Source organism: Poromitra crassiceps (genome assembly GCF_964638095.1).
Source record: "Poromitra crassiceps genome assembly, chromosome: 12".
NCBI lineage: Eukaryota > Metazoa > Chordata > Actinopteri > Beryciformes > Melamphaidae > Poromitra > Poromitra crassiceps.
This window is the reverse complement of record NC_139632.1, coordinates 16314503-16329513: the sequence shown is the minus strand read 5'-3', so window position 1 is coordinate 16329513 and position 15011 is coordinate 16314503. Positions and strand designations below refer to the sequence as shown.

General features: G+C 41.9%; 1 protein-coding gene across 2 annotated transcripts; it reads left to right on the top strand.

Annotated features, from left to right (window-relative positions):
- Positions 1–6111: 6111 nt before the first annotated feature.
- hnrnpm (heterogeneous nuclear ribonucleoprotein M) lies at positions 6112–14792 on the top strand. 2 transcript variants are annotated; one of them, XM_083647688.1, is made up of 15 exons: positions 6112–6343; positions 6749–6936; positions 8596–8648; positions 9592–9702; positions 10882–11253; positions 11454–11607; positions 11726–11775; positions 11943–12006; positions 12132–12287; positions 12934–12975; positions 13118–13180; positions 13288–13392; positions 13524–14101; positions 14208–14259; positions 14378–14792. In XM_083647688.1, exons 1-15 carry the CDS (start codon positions 6285–6287, stop codon positions 14539–14541), a joined length of 2211 nt encoding a protein of 736 aa, XP_083503814.1. In that variant the 5' UTR covers positions 6112–6284; the 3' UTR covers positions 14542–14792. The 2 variants fall into 2 exon arrangements, with proteins under 2 accessions (XP_083503814.1, XP_083503813.1); XM_083647687.1 differs by lacking the exons at positions 6112–6343; positions 6749–6936; positions 8596–8648 and adding an exon at positions 8707–9419 and having other exon boundaries at positions 9609–9702.
- Positions 14793–15011: the final 219 nt, after the last annotated feature.

Here is a 15011-nt window from a genome sequence, read left to right as displayed (position 1 = left end):
GCACATTCTTATACATTAGGCACAGAGTATCTATGATAACTGTGTTAGGACATGTTGAGTGCAGCTATGGCTCTTGGAAATAAACAGTCTCTGAACCGGCTCGTTCGTGCCCTCATCGCTCTGTAGCGTCTGCCCGAGGGCAGCAGTTCAAAGTGGCAGCGCCCGGGCGGGGTGGGATGGGTCTTTGAGGATGCTGTGGGCTCTCTCAAAGATGAGCGTGATTGCTTAGAGTTTAACTGAAAAAGCCTCATTTTCACTCACTTACGTCCCATTAACAGATTTTCAAGTTCATCAACTTTATTTGGAAGATGGACCAGGTAAGGAAGATACAAATTTCACGGCAATTTGGGGCGCTTTATTTGTTTTTGTCACTTTATTTGTCAAGGATTTCTCCAAGACTGAACAGGTAAAAAATAAAAAATAAATAAATGAACAGGTGTTAACACCAGGTTAGCATGTCTATAACACGGGGAATCGGACGACAAGCTAGCTAACGCTACCTCTCAGTGACAGGTTAGTTTGTTGAACTAGCCCTGAGACAAATAGAAGTACGTTAAAGTCAACGTTAGCAGCATATTGATCTCTGTCGTTCTTTGATTCAGTCAGTGATAATAACATTTCACACATCACAACAATTCTTACTGACTACTAAAGGTGTAAAGCTTTAGCTAATCATATTCTTACACTTTTTAGGCTGTTTAATGGGCCTGACCAAAGCATATTATTTTTCTTTTGTATAATGTATTTATAATGTTGTTGTTTTTTTATTCATACCATGTAACATACATGGAGCACGGGGAAGGGGGGGCTAATACCAGCTGCATCCATGTGCCAACAGCAGCAGGGAAAGGCAGGGCCATCACTGATAAGACTAAACAGTGTTGCCAGGTGGGAAATGTTCAGCCAGGTAGGATTTATGACATCACTGATGATGACATCACAATTGCTCGAGTGACATCACTGATGACATCACAATCGCTCGAGTGACATCACTGATGACATCACAATTGCTTGAGTGACATCACTGATGACATCACAATTGCTTAAGTGACATCACTAATGACATCACAATTCCTGATTTATGACATCACACTGATGATGTCACAAACAGACAGACAAATCGTGACTAACCACCGCCCGCCCACTTAGGCAATTTTAATTATGATGATTGAAATCTCATTTTTAAAATCACAACACAACATTCAACTTTCCATTTTAAATGACTGTGCTTTTTACTTTTAAAGTACATTTTCCACTGAGGTAATGGAACAGCAAAATAATACACTTGAGTAGGAAATTCCAGCACTCTACCAAAGAACTAAAATTACTTTGTCCTAGGGGACATGAATGCATGATTGGCTGCAAAGACACTGTAGTCCCTTTTCCACCAACTGGAACCTAGTGCTGGTCGATCTGGGCCTGGTGCTATAGCCAGTTCTCAACTGTGAACCTACGTTTTCCACAGGCTAGAGCTGACTAGATAGTCATTATGTCACTGAATAGGTCTGAATGCTTTGCTACATGGCTACCCATACCCGGGGTAACATGGTTAGCCATACACGTTAGTATAAAACAAATAATCAGGCAAAATAAAATAAACAAGGGCAAATTCGGCCCAGGATCACGTGCGTATATATAGACTACAATCAGAGATGGGCAGTATTTGAAATACTTGTATTTGAAATACGTATTTCAACTACTTTTTTGTATTTTGTAATTTGTATTTGGCTGGGCAGAGAAAAATGAGATGTAATTTGTATCAAGATACTTTCAGATCTTGTATTTTGTGTATTTCAAATACATAAAATACATTTTTCTTTTTATTCTCAAATTGACACATGTAAACATTGACACAGGTTTAAACTAAAGATGGAGAAATTAGTTGTACTAAAAACAACTAAGTGAACTAAACTGAAACCTGATATGAATAAACAGAGAAATTACTTGTACTAAAAAACAACTAACTGGACTGAACTGAAACCTGATTTGAATAGGAGAAATTAGTTGTACTAAAAACAACTAAGTGAACTAAACTGAACTGAAACCTGATATGAAAAGATGGAGAAATAAGGTGTATTGAAAAACAACTAACTGAACTGAAACCTGATGTGAAAAGATGGAGAAATTAGTTGTACTAAAAACAACTAAGTGAACTAAACTGAAACCTGATATGAATAGATGGAGAAATAAGTTGAAAAAACAACTAACTGAACTAAACTGAAACCTGATATGATTCAGAATAGATAGAGAAATAAGTTGTACTGAAAAACAACTAACTGAACTAAACTGAAAGCTGATATGATTCAGAATAGATTGAGAAAGAAGTTGTATTGAAAAACTAACTAACTGAACTAAACTGAAACCTGATGTGAATAGCTGAAGAAATAAGTTGTACTGGAAAAAAAAAAAACTAACTGAACTATACTAAAACCTGATATGAATAAATTGAGAAATAAGTTGTACTGAAAAAAACCTAACTGAACTAAACTGAAACCTGATTTGAATAGGAGAAATTAGTTGTACTGAAAAACAACTAACTGTCATAAACCTGATTTGAATAGATGGAGAAATTAGTTATACTGAAAAACTATAACTGAACACCAAAGTACCCTAATGAAAATCAAAAATGTCTTTCTGTTGCTACAAGGATGTCTGAGCTTCGCTGTGCATAATGATGGCTGTGCAGATTTTGACACTAGAATGGTGTTACCACTGCTGATAGTGGAAAGTTGTATTCAGTGAGTGATTGTTCTTTACTAATTATGTTCTAGATAGCCAGGTTGTTTTGGATTTTGTTTATGAAGCAGAAGGAGGGGAAGTCATTTTAAGGATGTAAGGATTTGAACAAGAGTCCAATTTCATGGAAGGCCTTTTTTGTTTGAGATGCAGTTTCTCATCGTTCCTCTCACCGATTCACAATTTCACAACCTTAGACAGGATGTGCATCAGGGCATTCAATTCCTGAAATGTAACCTTTTCTAGTTGTATAAATATGTTTGCACGTTAAATAAATACTGTGACGACAAGTTACTGACATGGTGGTGAATGTGAAGTTGTTTAAAGGGGACCTACTATGCCTTTTACCTATTTCAGTTATTTATATATTGTGTTATGTCAGATATCTATGGCTAAACATAGTCAAAGTTCCAAAACTTGAGGTTAACATGCAGAAATGCTGCCTTTAAGTCAAAAGCCCTCAGAAGGTGATTAACAGCTGAGCTGAAGGAGAAATTAGTTCTACTGAAAAACAACTAAAACTAAAATGGAAGAACTGCAGTGTGTTAGGGAGTACACATACTGTGACAGAGGACTAAAGAGAGGATTTACTGTCTAAGGAAACCAGAAAATGTCACTTTTGAATAGCTGAAATCAGAGAATTAGGACATTTTCCGTAAAGAAATGTCTCTAAATGATTAATAGATCATCAAAATAGGCAATTAATTTAATATTTGGCAATTCATCTATGAATTGACTAATTGTTGCAGCTCTTTATAAGTTTTTATAAAATGTATTTTCATGTATTTTCAAAATACAAAATACGTATTTGTATCTCAAATACATTTTCAGACAGGTATTTTGTATTTGTATTGTGATACATTTTTTGAGCAAGTATTTGTAATTTGTATCAAAATACTTTATGATGTATTTTCGCCCATCTCTGACTACAATAATGAATAGCAAAAAAGAAGAAGACACATTATCTAACTGGCACAGTAATCAAGAGGAGTGAAGCAAAGAAAAATCTTACACTGTTTGAAACAGTGTTTCAAGCCATCTCAGCCTTCAAGGCTAACATTGCATGGGGAGCTCTGTCTGTACCACTGCATCTCATGCCATAGGACCTGCTTCAGCAATGGCATAACAAAGGCCGATTTAGAGCAACTGAGGAAGGCTACAATTCTCACTCAATCAATTGATGACATCATCACTGATGACATCACTGATGACATCATCACTGATGACATCCTATCCATTATCCATTCCTGACTGAATGAATGAATCACCCCAAAAAGCATTATCTTGACCAGGCAGCAATGTGCCGGAAGGCATCAGTCTGCCGGAAATCCATTAGAAGATATTCAGCGCACGTGGTAAGATTAGCAAGAAAAAAAGAAGATACATCAAACTGTCACAGTAATCAAGAGAAGTGAAGCAAAGAAAAACACTATTTTCTTCTAAACATGAAGTCTGGATCATGTCTGGCTAGCCAGAGCAGGATATTTTCCGGTTTTACCTTTCTAGACATGAGGAGTCTGTGTTTAGAAACAGCTGGAAATGGCCCGTATTGTCTCTACCAGTGGGCGGGGGGAGGGGTGCGGTAGCGTGTATCGATAACAAGAAATGTGATATGGAAACAGCTTTAGCGAATCTGTAACCAAACTCCATTCAAAAACATGCCGTTTTAACGGATGATCCATTCCGACCATTCAGGCAATAATGAGGGGTGGCAATGTGCCAAAAATGAGGCTTGCCTTTGTTATATAAAGCCGCCCAGTCAAAATAGTGGTCGCACCGTCATCAATCACTGTGGGTGATTTATTTTACAAGTGGCATTCAAGTCATATCTGACTAGTTTTCAATGTATTTCTCCCCACAAAAGTTAGACTAGGCCTATGTCTCACTTTTTCAACATTACCAGCAAGCAGCGCAGCAGTAACAGGCAGTTTCCTTCTTTTTACTTCATGCTGCGTCCCTCCTCTGTGATGCACCGGATCTGCCTGCCTGCAATAGCTGAAGCGCGTTGGGATCCCTCTACCAAACAATTCAAGCCGTTTGCAGCACTTGAGGAAACCGTGAGTTTGCTCGTTTAATTCGTTGATATAAGCGATTGCCCGAACGATTCATTAATTAATAAACTACGTGAACGTTAGCGGGTACTTTAGCCTATGTAGTAGGCTATAGTAGTAGGCTATCATGTTGCATTTTTAAACTGGCAGATGGGGGACAAAGAAACGATTCAATTTACTTGTTTACTCGCCTAATTTGGCTCTCTTCCAAATAATCCAACCACGTAACTACGTCCATTCATGAAAATAATGATCACTGGGACATTAATTATTGGTTTGTAAAGTGCCACCACCCGCCCACTCAGACATAACAGCTACATGATCAGGATCATGAGCTGCCAGTGTTTAACAACAGCCGCTTTTCCTATAATGCGGATCCTATACTTGGGGTTGAGATGGATATGATCCGGATTTGACCAGCTAGGAGCTGGTTATAATCCGGATTCCACTGCATGTTAAGAAGACACTGTTTCAAGCCATCTCAGCCTTCAAGGCTAACTATAGTGCCTTTTAAACATGAACTCTGGATCATGTCCAGCTAGAGGAAAGAATGGGCTCCAACCTGTAAAAAATGAATTGAACAGTCGTTGAGGTCGGAATTACAGGTCGGAAATTCGGGTATCATTTTGAGCTCCGATTTGTCCAGTTAAATTGTTGACATGATTTGAGGTGTAATTATGCAATGTCCCCCCCACCCACACACACACACACACACACCCCACCCCTTCTAGTAGGTCAGAAATTCCAAGGTCCGAGTTGTCTGGAATCAAATGCATGCAAGTGATGCTTGGAAGCTGAAGCTCCTGCCTCCACCCCTATCTGCCTTCAAAATAAAACTCTAGACATTTCAGGTAGTTTTTTTCTTTGCCTTCAAAATAAAAAATATTTGTTCTCTTTTACTGTCTATGGATTCTCTATACAGGCAATGTTTTTTTCTGTATTTCTGTGCAAAACAATGAGAAGCCCCTGACTAATGTCTTTAAGATAAAAGCATATCAAAAGCCTTGGACGCAGAGACCCCCCCACCCCCCCCCCCCCCAGTTATCAGATTATGTCCTGCCCTGAGTATTGATTCATTTACATTTTGAAATAGCATTTTCTCAAACATCACACACGTTTCTTTCACCCCATTTACACCTGGTTTTTAAATGCGACCATTATCCAGATAATGTATCTGGATATACAGGTCGCATTTAAAAATCACGGGGTGTTTGTATTACATTTATTTTGAAAACAACGTCGGATGTTCTCCCAGGCAGCATCCTCGAGCCAGCTTTGCCTTGGCAACGCCGTTGAATAAATCGCATCCGTACCAGACCGTTTTCTCTCGCCGCCATTTCGGTAGCTTGTCTCGAGACGGAATCTGATTCAAGTCGTTCACGCTGTTATTTCTCCTATACGGGTCGATTTTAAAGGTGCTGCATTCCCGTTAATACCTAAAGAGATAATTTCAGCTTCAGTTTTATTCAGCGAGGCAGTAGAAAACTGTGCAGGAAGATGTCCAACGACCAGGCCGAGGCAGCGACTGAGAAAGCAGGCCAGCCGCAGCAGCAGGGGTAATGTTCTCCATTCAGCCAGCTTTCTTTGTTAGCGCTGTTAGCTAGTTAGCAGTGATCACTACGAAGATTCATCACTTTAAGATCCGAGGAAAACTACGATTTCATTGTGTTGAGCTAGTAATATTGTTAATGTTAGCATGGTTATTTATCATCGATAAAACGACACGTGAACGTATATAACACGTTTGTTATCGTTACGGTAACATTGGCGCGTGTTTGGGGTCCGTGTATTTGCTGGAAGGACTTGCGCAGCCATTTTCTAAAATACAATACTGTGTTGTGTTGACCAACAGCTGCTGCTGTTACCGATAATTTAACGTTACGCATTAATGATATAATTTAATTTAAACATTTAGCACAAGGTAGCATCAACTAAATGAAATTATCATTGTTTTTGCACAGAGAGGTGAATGGAAAACCCAAGCATGAATCCACGCCGTCGCAGAGCAGGAAGGAGAGGCCTGTGAAGAGAGGTGGCGGAGGGCGCTTTGAACCCTATGGCAACGTGAACAAGAGATACCGTGTTTTTGTCAGCAACATCCCGTATGATGTGAAATGGCAAGCACTGAAAGACCTGATGAAAGAAAAAGGTAAGGTGTCCAGATAACGGATGGACTCACTGCACAACCTGGCCCATGACAAAATATGCAGCTTCCATGGTCATTTTGATTGACCACCGTGGCTTTGAACTTCGGGTATTTGGGAATTTGTTCAGGCACTCAAATTGTGCGATGTGACTTGAGCTCTTGTATGGGAGTTAGTTGGTATAAAAGGATTGGAAGAGGCCATTTTTTAATGGAGGCATGTGTCCGGTCAACTAACCGAGCTGTAGATTTTGCAGAGCTTTCGTGAACATGGAGAACAGTCATCCAATGAGAATACCAAAGCTCACGTGTTTCATATGAAGTTGAGATTGTACATTTGTAAAGCTGTGTCTAATGGCTTGGGATCCTGAATGGCGTAATGAGCTGCATTTTCCCTCATTGAAATGCATGAATGAAAGACTATACATTGCCATCGTATTTTGCCCAGAGATGAATGATTTGCTCTCAGGTGCAATATGCCATTAATGGTTTAAAAAAAATCACCATTTATCACAATTTTGGAGATATGTCAAATGAAGAGTGATGTTTTTGTCATGCAATATTTTTGAGTTTCAGCACGGATTAGCCTCGATCTCCCTGTCCAGTTGCTATATCGTTTTTGAAATGTGTTTTTGTTATTCAGACATACGTGAAAGTAGTTGCTTAGTTACGTGGATGTGGAAAACTTTGTGTATCAGAAGAAATGCACCTAATTGGTATCGGCTTTAAGCAAATTAAAGCATGTGTTAATGAGGCTACCAAGCCCTTTCCAGGAAGACTACCTAGTGGTTTATGATTATTGATTGTGGAGTTAAATTGCATTTTCTTTTTTTAGGTTTGACCTTGACAAAGCAAATGTTTTCTCAGCAGATCTCCATGTTGTGCCAATCACAGATGTGCGTTGGGGATTTCTTGGGGTACAGGTCTACAAACTGAAGCAGCTTCTTATGCCCTGTCCTTGTCTCCAGAGGTTTGGTCTTTGATGTCCATTCATTGAACAGACACATTTTTCTGGACGAAGGCGTGGCTGTGGTCGACAAGGAATCAAAATTCTGATTCTGTGCGTTTCAGTTCCAGGTCCACTCTTAAGAACAGATATGTGTGTAGATATGGCAGTTTCTGTCCCCCTAGACTTTTGCAGTCAGTAAGATTATGGTTATTTTTCTAGTGTAGGGTTAGTCTCAGACGCAGCCGATGTGCAAATGTATTGTTGCATTAGCCTGAGGTTTCAACTGGCGACATTTGGCAAAGTATAATCAGGGTTGCTATGAAATGGGCTTAAAGCGTTGAATGGGCTTTGCCGACTTGAAATTGCCGTTTGGTCAATCATCCTCACATAGGTGGTTTTTTACGGCAACATATCCAAATAGGACGGCTGATAGCTATTCAGTTGTTGTCCTCCATCTATTGCTTATGGTGTTTTGGGGGATTCCAACAAGGACAGGCTAAGAAGTCTTTAGTTTTTAAAAGACACACGCTTGCTTTTTGTAGACCTGTACCATATTGTGCGGATGCGGAGGTGCTGGGGGAAGGCTCAGGACTGGCGGTCCGAGCTCACTGTCCGGACCGGACCGGCCACCCCGCTTGTGTGTCTGCTCTAAATCCCCATTGTTCTCTCGGCTTCTCTCCCCTTGGTGTGTGTCGTCTCTGGAATCTGATTTGTAGTGGGTGAGGTAACGTACGTGGAACACTTAACGGACGCAGAAGGCAAATCCAGGGTAAGTGCAAAAAAACATATATAAAAAAGAAAGTATGAATAAACGTAGACAAACCTGTGTTTGTCAGCTTGGATTTCTTTGTTTTACTTTCAGTGTGGGTGATTGTTCAGATTCAGAAATCTTAGGGAGTGTTTCAGATGGTGACACGCCGGGAGGAGTGTGTTTTGGTGTCGCACTGACTTGACGTCATCTCCAGGGTCGATGCTTTTTACAATAGGATTTTCAGGTTTCTCAGTAGCCAATCCTGTGAGGCTGCAGTGGCTGACAATGTCCCTTTTGGCTGTTGGATTTGTTCACCATGAACTTAGTGTAAATAGGGTCTAGTCTGCAAGAGGTTGTGACAAGGCTGTTAGATGGTTGATAACTAACTCATTCCATAAAATTGCTTTACTGGGATAGATACTTCCAATATCTCTGTAACGGGGAATCCCCTCTCACTGTGGACTTTCTGCCTTTGGATGTTGAGAAATAATGAAGGGTTAAGAAGACTCACCAGACTCGTCGGCATTGTGTTAGTCTGGTGGTGAGAAACGTGAGCTCTTAACATGTGTAAGGTTACTATGAGAAGTAAAGAGTTTGACGCCAAGGCCTTACAAGTGAGTCTTGTGTGATCTTGAGCTGTTGAATGTGCATGAAATTTCCCTGTATTTCTCAACTCTCAATTAAAATATCCATATTTTGTATAACCATGGCTTTTACTAACTTGAATAATCTTTTTGTATCCCTTCGGTCCGGGCTGGTGTGTGGTCTTCAATCAACAAAGGGTTGTGCGTAAGTAGCCTTAATCTTTCTTCAATACCTTTTCATATTGGTGAAGTGATGGAGATGCTTGTAATCATGTTCCAATTTACTGTTAGGTGCACATACGGCCAGTGTTAAGGTTAAAAAAAGATAGGGGGCATGTAAAATATGGCAGTTGATATCTAAGTTGCATATTCTGAGTGGATGTTTCTTTCCCAGTGTTGTTGAGTTTAGGACTGAAGAGCTTATGAAGAAAGCAGTGGAGAAGGTCAACAAGTACAGCCTCAATGGACGCCCCCTGAAGGTCAAAGAGGTAGGCTGCGGCAAGAAGTAATAGTGTTGCACGGTTTACCGGTTCCTACCGTCTACTGCGGTGCCTCATCACAACATCACGGTGCTTGCTATATCAGCTGCTTTAAACAATGCTACTAGCGTGAGACACGCTACTACTGGGAGACACTATACTACCGTGGAATGACGGGGCCAGCACCAGCAGCAATGCTTTACCTCCGTTCCCAAATTAATTGGATTCTACATTCATAATCATATTGCCGTTAGCGCACCCTCTTCTGGAAGCAACAACACGTGTGTTTGCGTCTATGCAGCTCCTCTGGAAGCAACAACACAGAAAAAAACAACTAACGTTAGATGTGGAGCCCAGCTGCTGTCTATCTCTGGCTCAGCTGACAGGAGTCTCGAGACAACGTGCATTTCAAGGACACAGAAACGTTGTCACCGCATGGTGAAATCTTGCGTTTAGGACATGTCACAACAAAACTAACACGTGGGACCGCTGAGTAGCGACTGTAACATTAACAGCCTTGCTCGGAGTCTGAATAATTTCCTCCTCCGCAGTTACCAGTGTCAAGATACTGCGAGTTAGCAAACAGACAGGAAGTTAGGTATAGCTGTGCCAAGGTCTGCCTGGCGTTAGGTGGAATGGGACAGGAAGTTGGGCTGGTCTGCCTTCAGAGTAAAAGCAAAAATTGTGTCACTTCTGAGAGATTTTGTTGTTGTTGAGCTGTGCAGTGCAGCAAATGGTTGAAGTATAACTGTATAAAAGTACAATAGTATAAACGCAGCATGCACTGTCCAGCCTTAAATCAATCTAGCTATCTGTGATGTAAAATATCTGCATATATCTATCTATATCTATCTACCGTAGTATCTATGAGCAGATAGTTTACAATGACACATTTTAGAGGTGCCTGAGATACTGTGAAACCATTGTATTTTTGCCTACGGTCATACATTATCATTTGTGGAGGTAAATGCATTGCACATTCATAAAACTAAAAATATATAGATTTCTCCATGGTGGTGATACTTTGGCTGGTATAGTATCGCAGGGTAAAATCTTGGTATCGTAACACTAAGAAGTAATGATTGATGAATTGTGAAACAACTGGGTGCCCGATGTGAATTTTGCCCATGATTCTTGAATTTCTGACCCCCCCCCCCCCCCCTGGGGTTTTTCCATGGCTTTCCTCAGGACCCTGATGGTGTGTTTGCTCAGAGGGAAGCCAACAAGGCCCAGGGTGGAGGCCCTCCTGGGGGCCATGGAGGCATGGGGGGTATGGGTGGCATGGACCGGATGGGTGGCATGGACCGAATGGGTGGTATGAACATGGACCGGATGGGCGGCATGAACATGGACCGCATGGGCGGCGGCATGAACATGGACCGCATGGGCGGCGGCATGAACATGGAGCGCATGGGCGGCATGAACATGGACCGCATGGGCCCCGGACCCGGTGGCCCCGTCAATATACCTCCCAGCCTGATGAACAACCCCCAGATCCCTAATGAGATCATCCATGGTCTGCAGGCTGGCAAGATTGGCAACACGGTCTTCGTGGCTAACGTGAGGGCCCTTTACATTTCACATGTTTGTTTGTTTATTCATTTGTTTATTTATTATTATTTTTTGCTTGAATGATCCAGGTAGGTTTTTATTTGTATACAACATGCTAGGCAATCTTAGTTTTGTATCTGGCTAGTCTAGCTTCCAGCCTTGCTTGTGATATTGTGGATCTAAAAGGTAATCTTCCCTTGTGGCTGCAGCTGGACTACAAGGTGGGCTGGAAGAAGCTGAAAGAGGTCTTTGGCATGGCGGGCATTGTGGTGCGGGCCGACATCCGGGAGGACAAGGACGGGAAGAGCAGAGGCATGGGCACAGTTACATTTGATATGCCCATTGAAGCAGTCCAAGCTGTCTGTATCCTTTCAAATGTTGGTTGATTGGTGGATGTATTTTTAACTATGTATGGAAGATTGATTCAGTATTAGGTCCTTTCAAAATGTCTCTGGTATCCTTTTCCTTAACCTCTCACCAGCTATGCTCAATGGACAGCTGTTGTTCAACAGGGTCATGCATGTCAAACTGGTACGTTCCTAAACATTACTGCACTGTATAAGTGCATATACTGTGTGTGTGTGTATATATATATATATATATACACACACACACACACACACACATGTATATTCTAAATTATACTCCTATTGATATCATGATCTGAAGGCATTGTTTGAATGATTCTGTAATTTCAGGATGAGAAGTCTCTGCCCAAAGGAGATGCATATGGAGCACCTGAGAGACCCGCTGCTCTTCCACGTAAGCCCTGCTTTGCTTTTTTACGATCAAACTCTCAAACAGAAAAAGCATGTGGAAATGGCAAAATTACTTTTCTGTTTTGATGAATTGAAAGGACCTATTCTATGCCTGTGTTCTCTGCCCAGGTGGCCTGAGTGGTATTGGTCTGGGGCTGGGGCCTGGTGGCCAGCCAATTGATGCTACCCAAATCAACAGAGGAGGAGGAGGAGGAGGAGGAAATGGTGGCGGCGGGGGTGGTGGTGGTGCTGGGATGGGGAACATGGGCAACATGGGCCCTGGAGGTAATTGTTGCTGTAGTTGGAAAAAGCAATTTAAAGGTACTAGAAGTTAGTGACTCATGTTAAACTGTTGCACAATGTTGGTGTTCCTGAATGTGCCCTTAACACTGACATCATGTCTTGGTGAGCTACACAGGTGCAGCTGATAATCAATAAATGACAGTGGCTTGCTCATGTGAGCAGTTCATGCCAGTCAAACTCAACTGAAGGCTGTGTGTGAAAAATAGAAAAGTAGCTGGGCAGTGGGCCCTACTACAAAAACCAAAGGCACTCAGTCTCCAAGTTAAAAAGCCTTTATTTAAGAATGGCTAAACCCAACGTGTGTCGGCAGTACATCTGCCTTCATCAGGGGTAGGTTAAAATCAGCAGTACACAGGTGTGTTAAGAGTGATCAGGAGCCAATCACTAGACAGCATACCAGACAATTATGCAATCAAGGATGACGGTGAATAAGCACCCATATAGCCTGTACTCATACAAAAAACAACAACATAAGCAGTGCAATATCAAGCACAAAATATAGACCATGTCCAAAGTCAGGACAAAAAAGTTAGTCCATGACAGTGAAGATTAAAAACATAGGTATGCCGGTATTCCAGTCACCTTTTATGATGGCAGCCTCAACAACTCATCACTGTTTCACTTGTAGGAATGGACGGAATGGGCTTTGGTGGCATGGGAGGCCGAGGAGGTATGTATGATTGTCTATACTGCCCATTTGTCTGTACTACGCATTCTGGTGCCATTACTTTCTGTCTGTGGCCTCTGTTCAGACTTACTCTTTAATTTCTGTATGTGGCCTCTGTTGAGACTTACTCTTTATTCGTTTCTAGGAATGGACAACTTTGGCGGAATGAATGATCGTTTTGGCCCCTCTGGAATGGGCAGAATGAATGGTAAAGACACACTTTTGTGACTCGTTGAGCATTCCAAAGCGAGCGTTGGCCATTAATCTCATGTTTTGCCAGCCTTTTTCTAATTGTTTCATCTGTTGTGTTGTCAGAGATGGACCGTGGGGTTGGTGGTTCCTTTGACAGGGAGTTTGGTCGAAATGAAATGGGCATGTCTCGCAATAATTTTGGAGACTCCTCCTTTGAAAGAGGAATGGGTTAGTACTTTCAGGATTTTGTTAAAAATTCACCTGTCATGTCTCAAAATAAGGATGCTCATGACCACTTAAGTTCTTGATGTAATTTTTTTTGTATGTGTATCTTTTTGTTTGTTCAAACAATCTCATAGGAAACTCCCTGGGAATGGAGCGCATGAATTCGGGAATAGACCGCCTGGGGGGATCCAGCATGGAGCGGATTGGCATGGAGAGGATGGACCGCGTGTCTGAGCTGGACAGGCTGGGTTCTGGCTTTGACCGGATTGGCCCGGGGATGGACCGGCTGGGGCCCAGTATGGACAGGCTCGGTTCTGGCGTGGACCGTATGGGCTCCAGCATGGACCGCCTTGGCCCATCTGGGTTTGACCGCCTAGGCCCGTCCAGCTTGGATCGCATGAGTACCGGCATGGATTTCGGCTCCCAGATGGGCATGGATCGCATGGGCAACGCCGGGATGGACAGAATGGCCAACAACTTTGATCGCATGGGTTCAGCCGGGGGCCTGGACCGCTTCCCTGCCGGAGGCCTGGACCGTATGGGCTCGAACATAGACCGGATGGGAGGCGGCGGAGTCGGAGGCCAGTTTGATCGTCCTGCCGACCTGGATCGCGGAGGCTTCGGTGGCAATTCCTTCGGAGGATCCGGGGCTGGAGGTCCTGGAGTTGGGGGTGCCAATGTGAGGAAGGGATGCCAGATCTTCGTCAGAAATGTGAGTGTTTGATCTACAATATAGTTAAAGTAGGCTTGATCGATTTGATTGATACCACCTCTTATATGAATCTAAATTTTAATAAAAATATTATTTTGTCTTTCAGCTGCCGTTTGACTTCACCTGGAAGATGCTGAAGGATACCTTCAATACATGTGGTAAGAATAGTCATTAATCCCAGTTTCTTTTTGTCTCGGTGCGTTAACGGAACCCACAAGAATAAATGGAATATTTTGAAGCTGACTCCTAACATCCACACTGTGTCTTCCCCTGCAGGCATGGTTCAGTATGCTGATATTAAGATGGAGAATGGCAAGTCCAAGGGCTGTGGTGTGGTCCGCTTCGACAACCCCGAGACTGCCGACCGCGCCTGTCGGACGATGAACGGCTACCGGCTGAATGGCAGAGAGATCGATGTTAGGATTGATAGGAACGCATAAGTTATTTGTCTTGCATTCCACATTCATTATGACCCTGATAGCCACATGCCCATTATCATCTGAATGATAAAATATATATTTTTCTTAGTTTGTTAGGCATTTGTGACAGTTTAGATTTGTTATTTTAGTTTATTTTAGTTGTTGCGCAAATCCTTTTTTTAGTGACCAAAATTTTAATTTTTTTCCCTCTGTCATGCTTCACCTGTCATTGCCTTTGTTCTGTAAGGTGTTTTGATAAATAAACCTACATTTGGAAAGGCTTGGTTTCTGCTTTTTGTGTGTGGTTGCATGTGAATATAGTAAACGGGCCGCTGATGAAATTATCAGTCTACTAGGATAATAAGCTTACAGTTAAGCATTCAAAGCTTTTGTGATTGTGGGTCTGGTCATGTAATAATAGTTTAAGACCAGTCATTTGTTTTGAATAAGACCTTTTGTTGATTTCAGTGACTGGTGCTAGTGTATGATCA

Excerpts from the sequence above, each read along its gene's own strand:
- hnrnpm (XM_083647688.1), top strand. The coding sequence starts at position 6,285 with ATGTCCAACGACCAGGCCGAGGCAGCGACTGAGAAAGCAGGCCAGCCG. Across the intron at positions 6,344-6,748 it reads GGCCAGCCGCAGCAGCAGGG|AGAGGTGAATGGAAAACCCA; the intron begins GTAATGTTCTCC and ends GTTTTTGCACAG. Across the intron at positions 12,288-12,933 it reads GGGCAACATGGGCCCTGGAG|GAATGGACGGAATGGGCTTT; the intron begins GTAATTGTTGCT and ends TTTCACTTGTAG.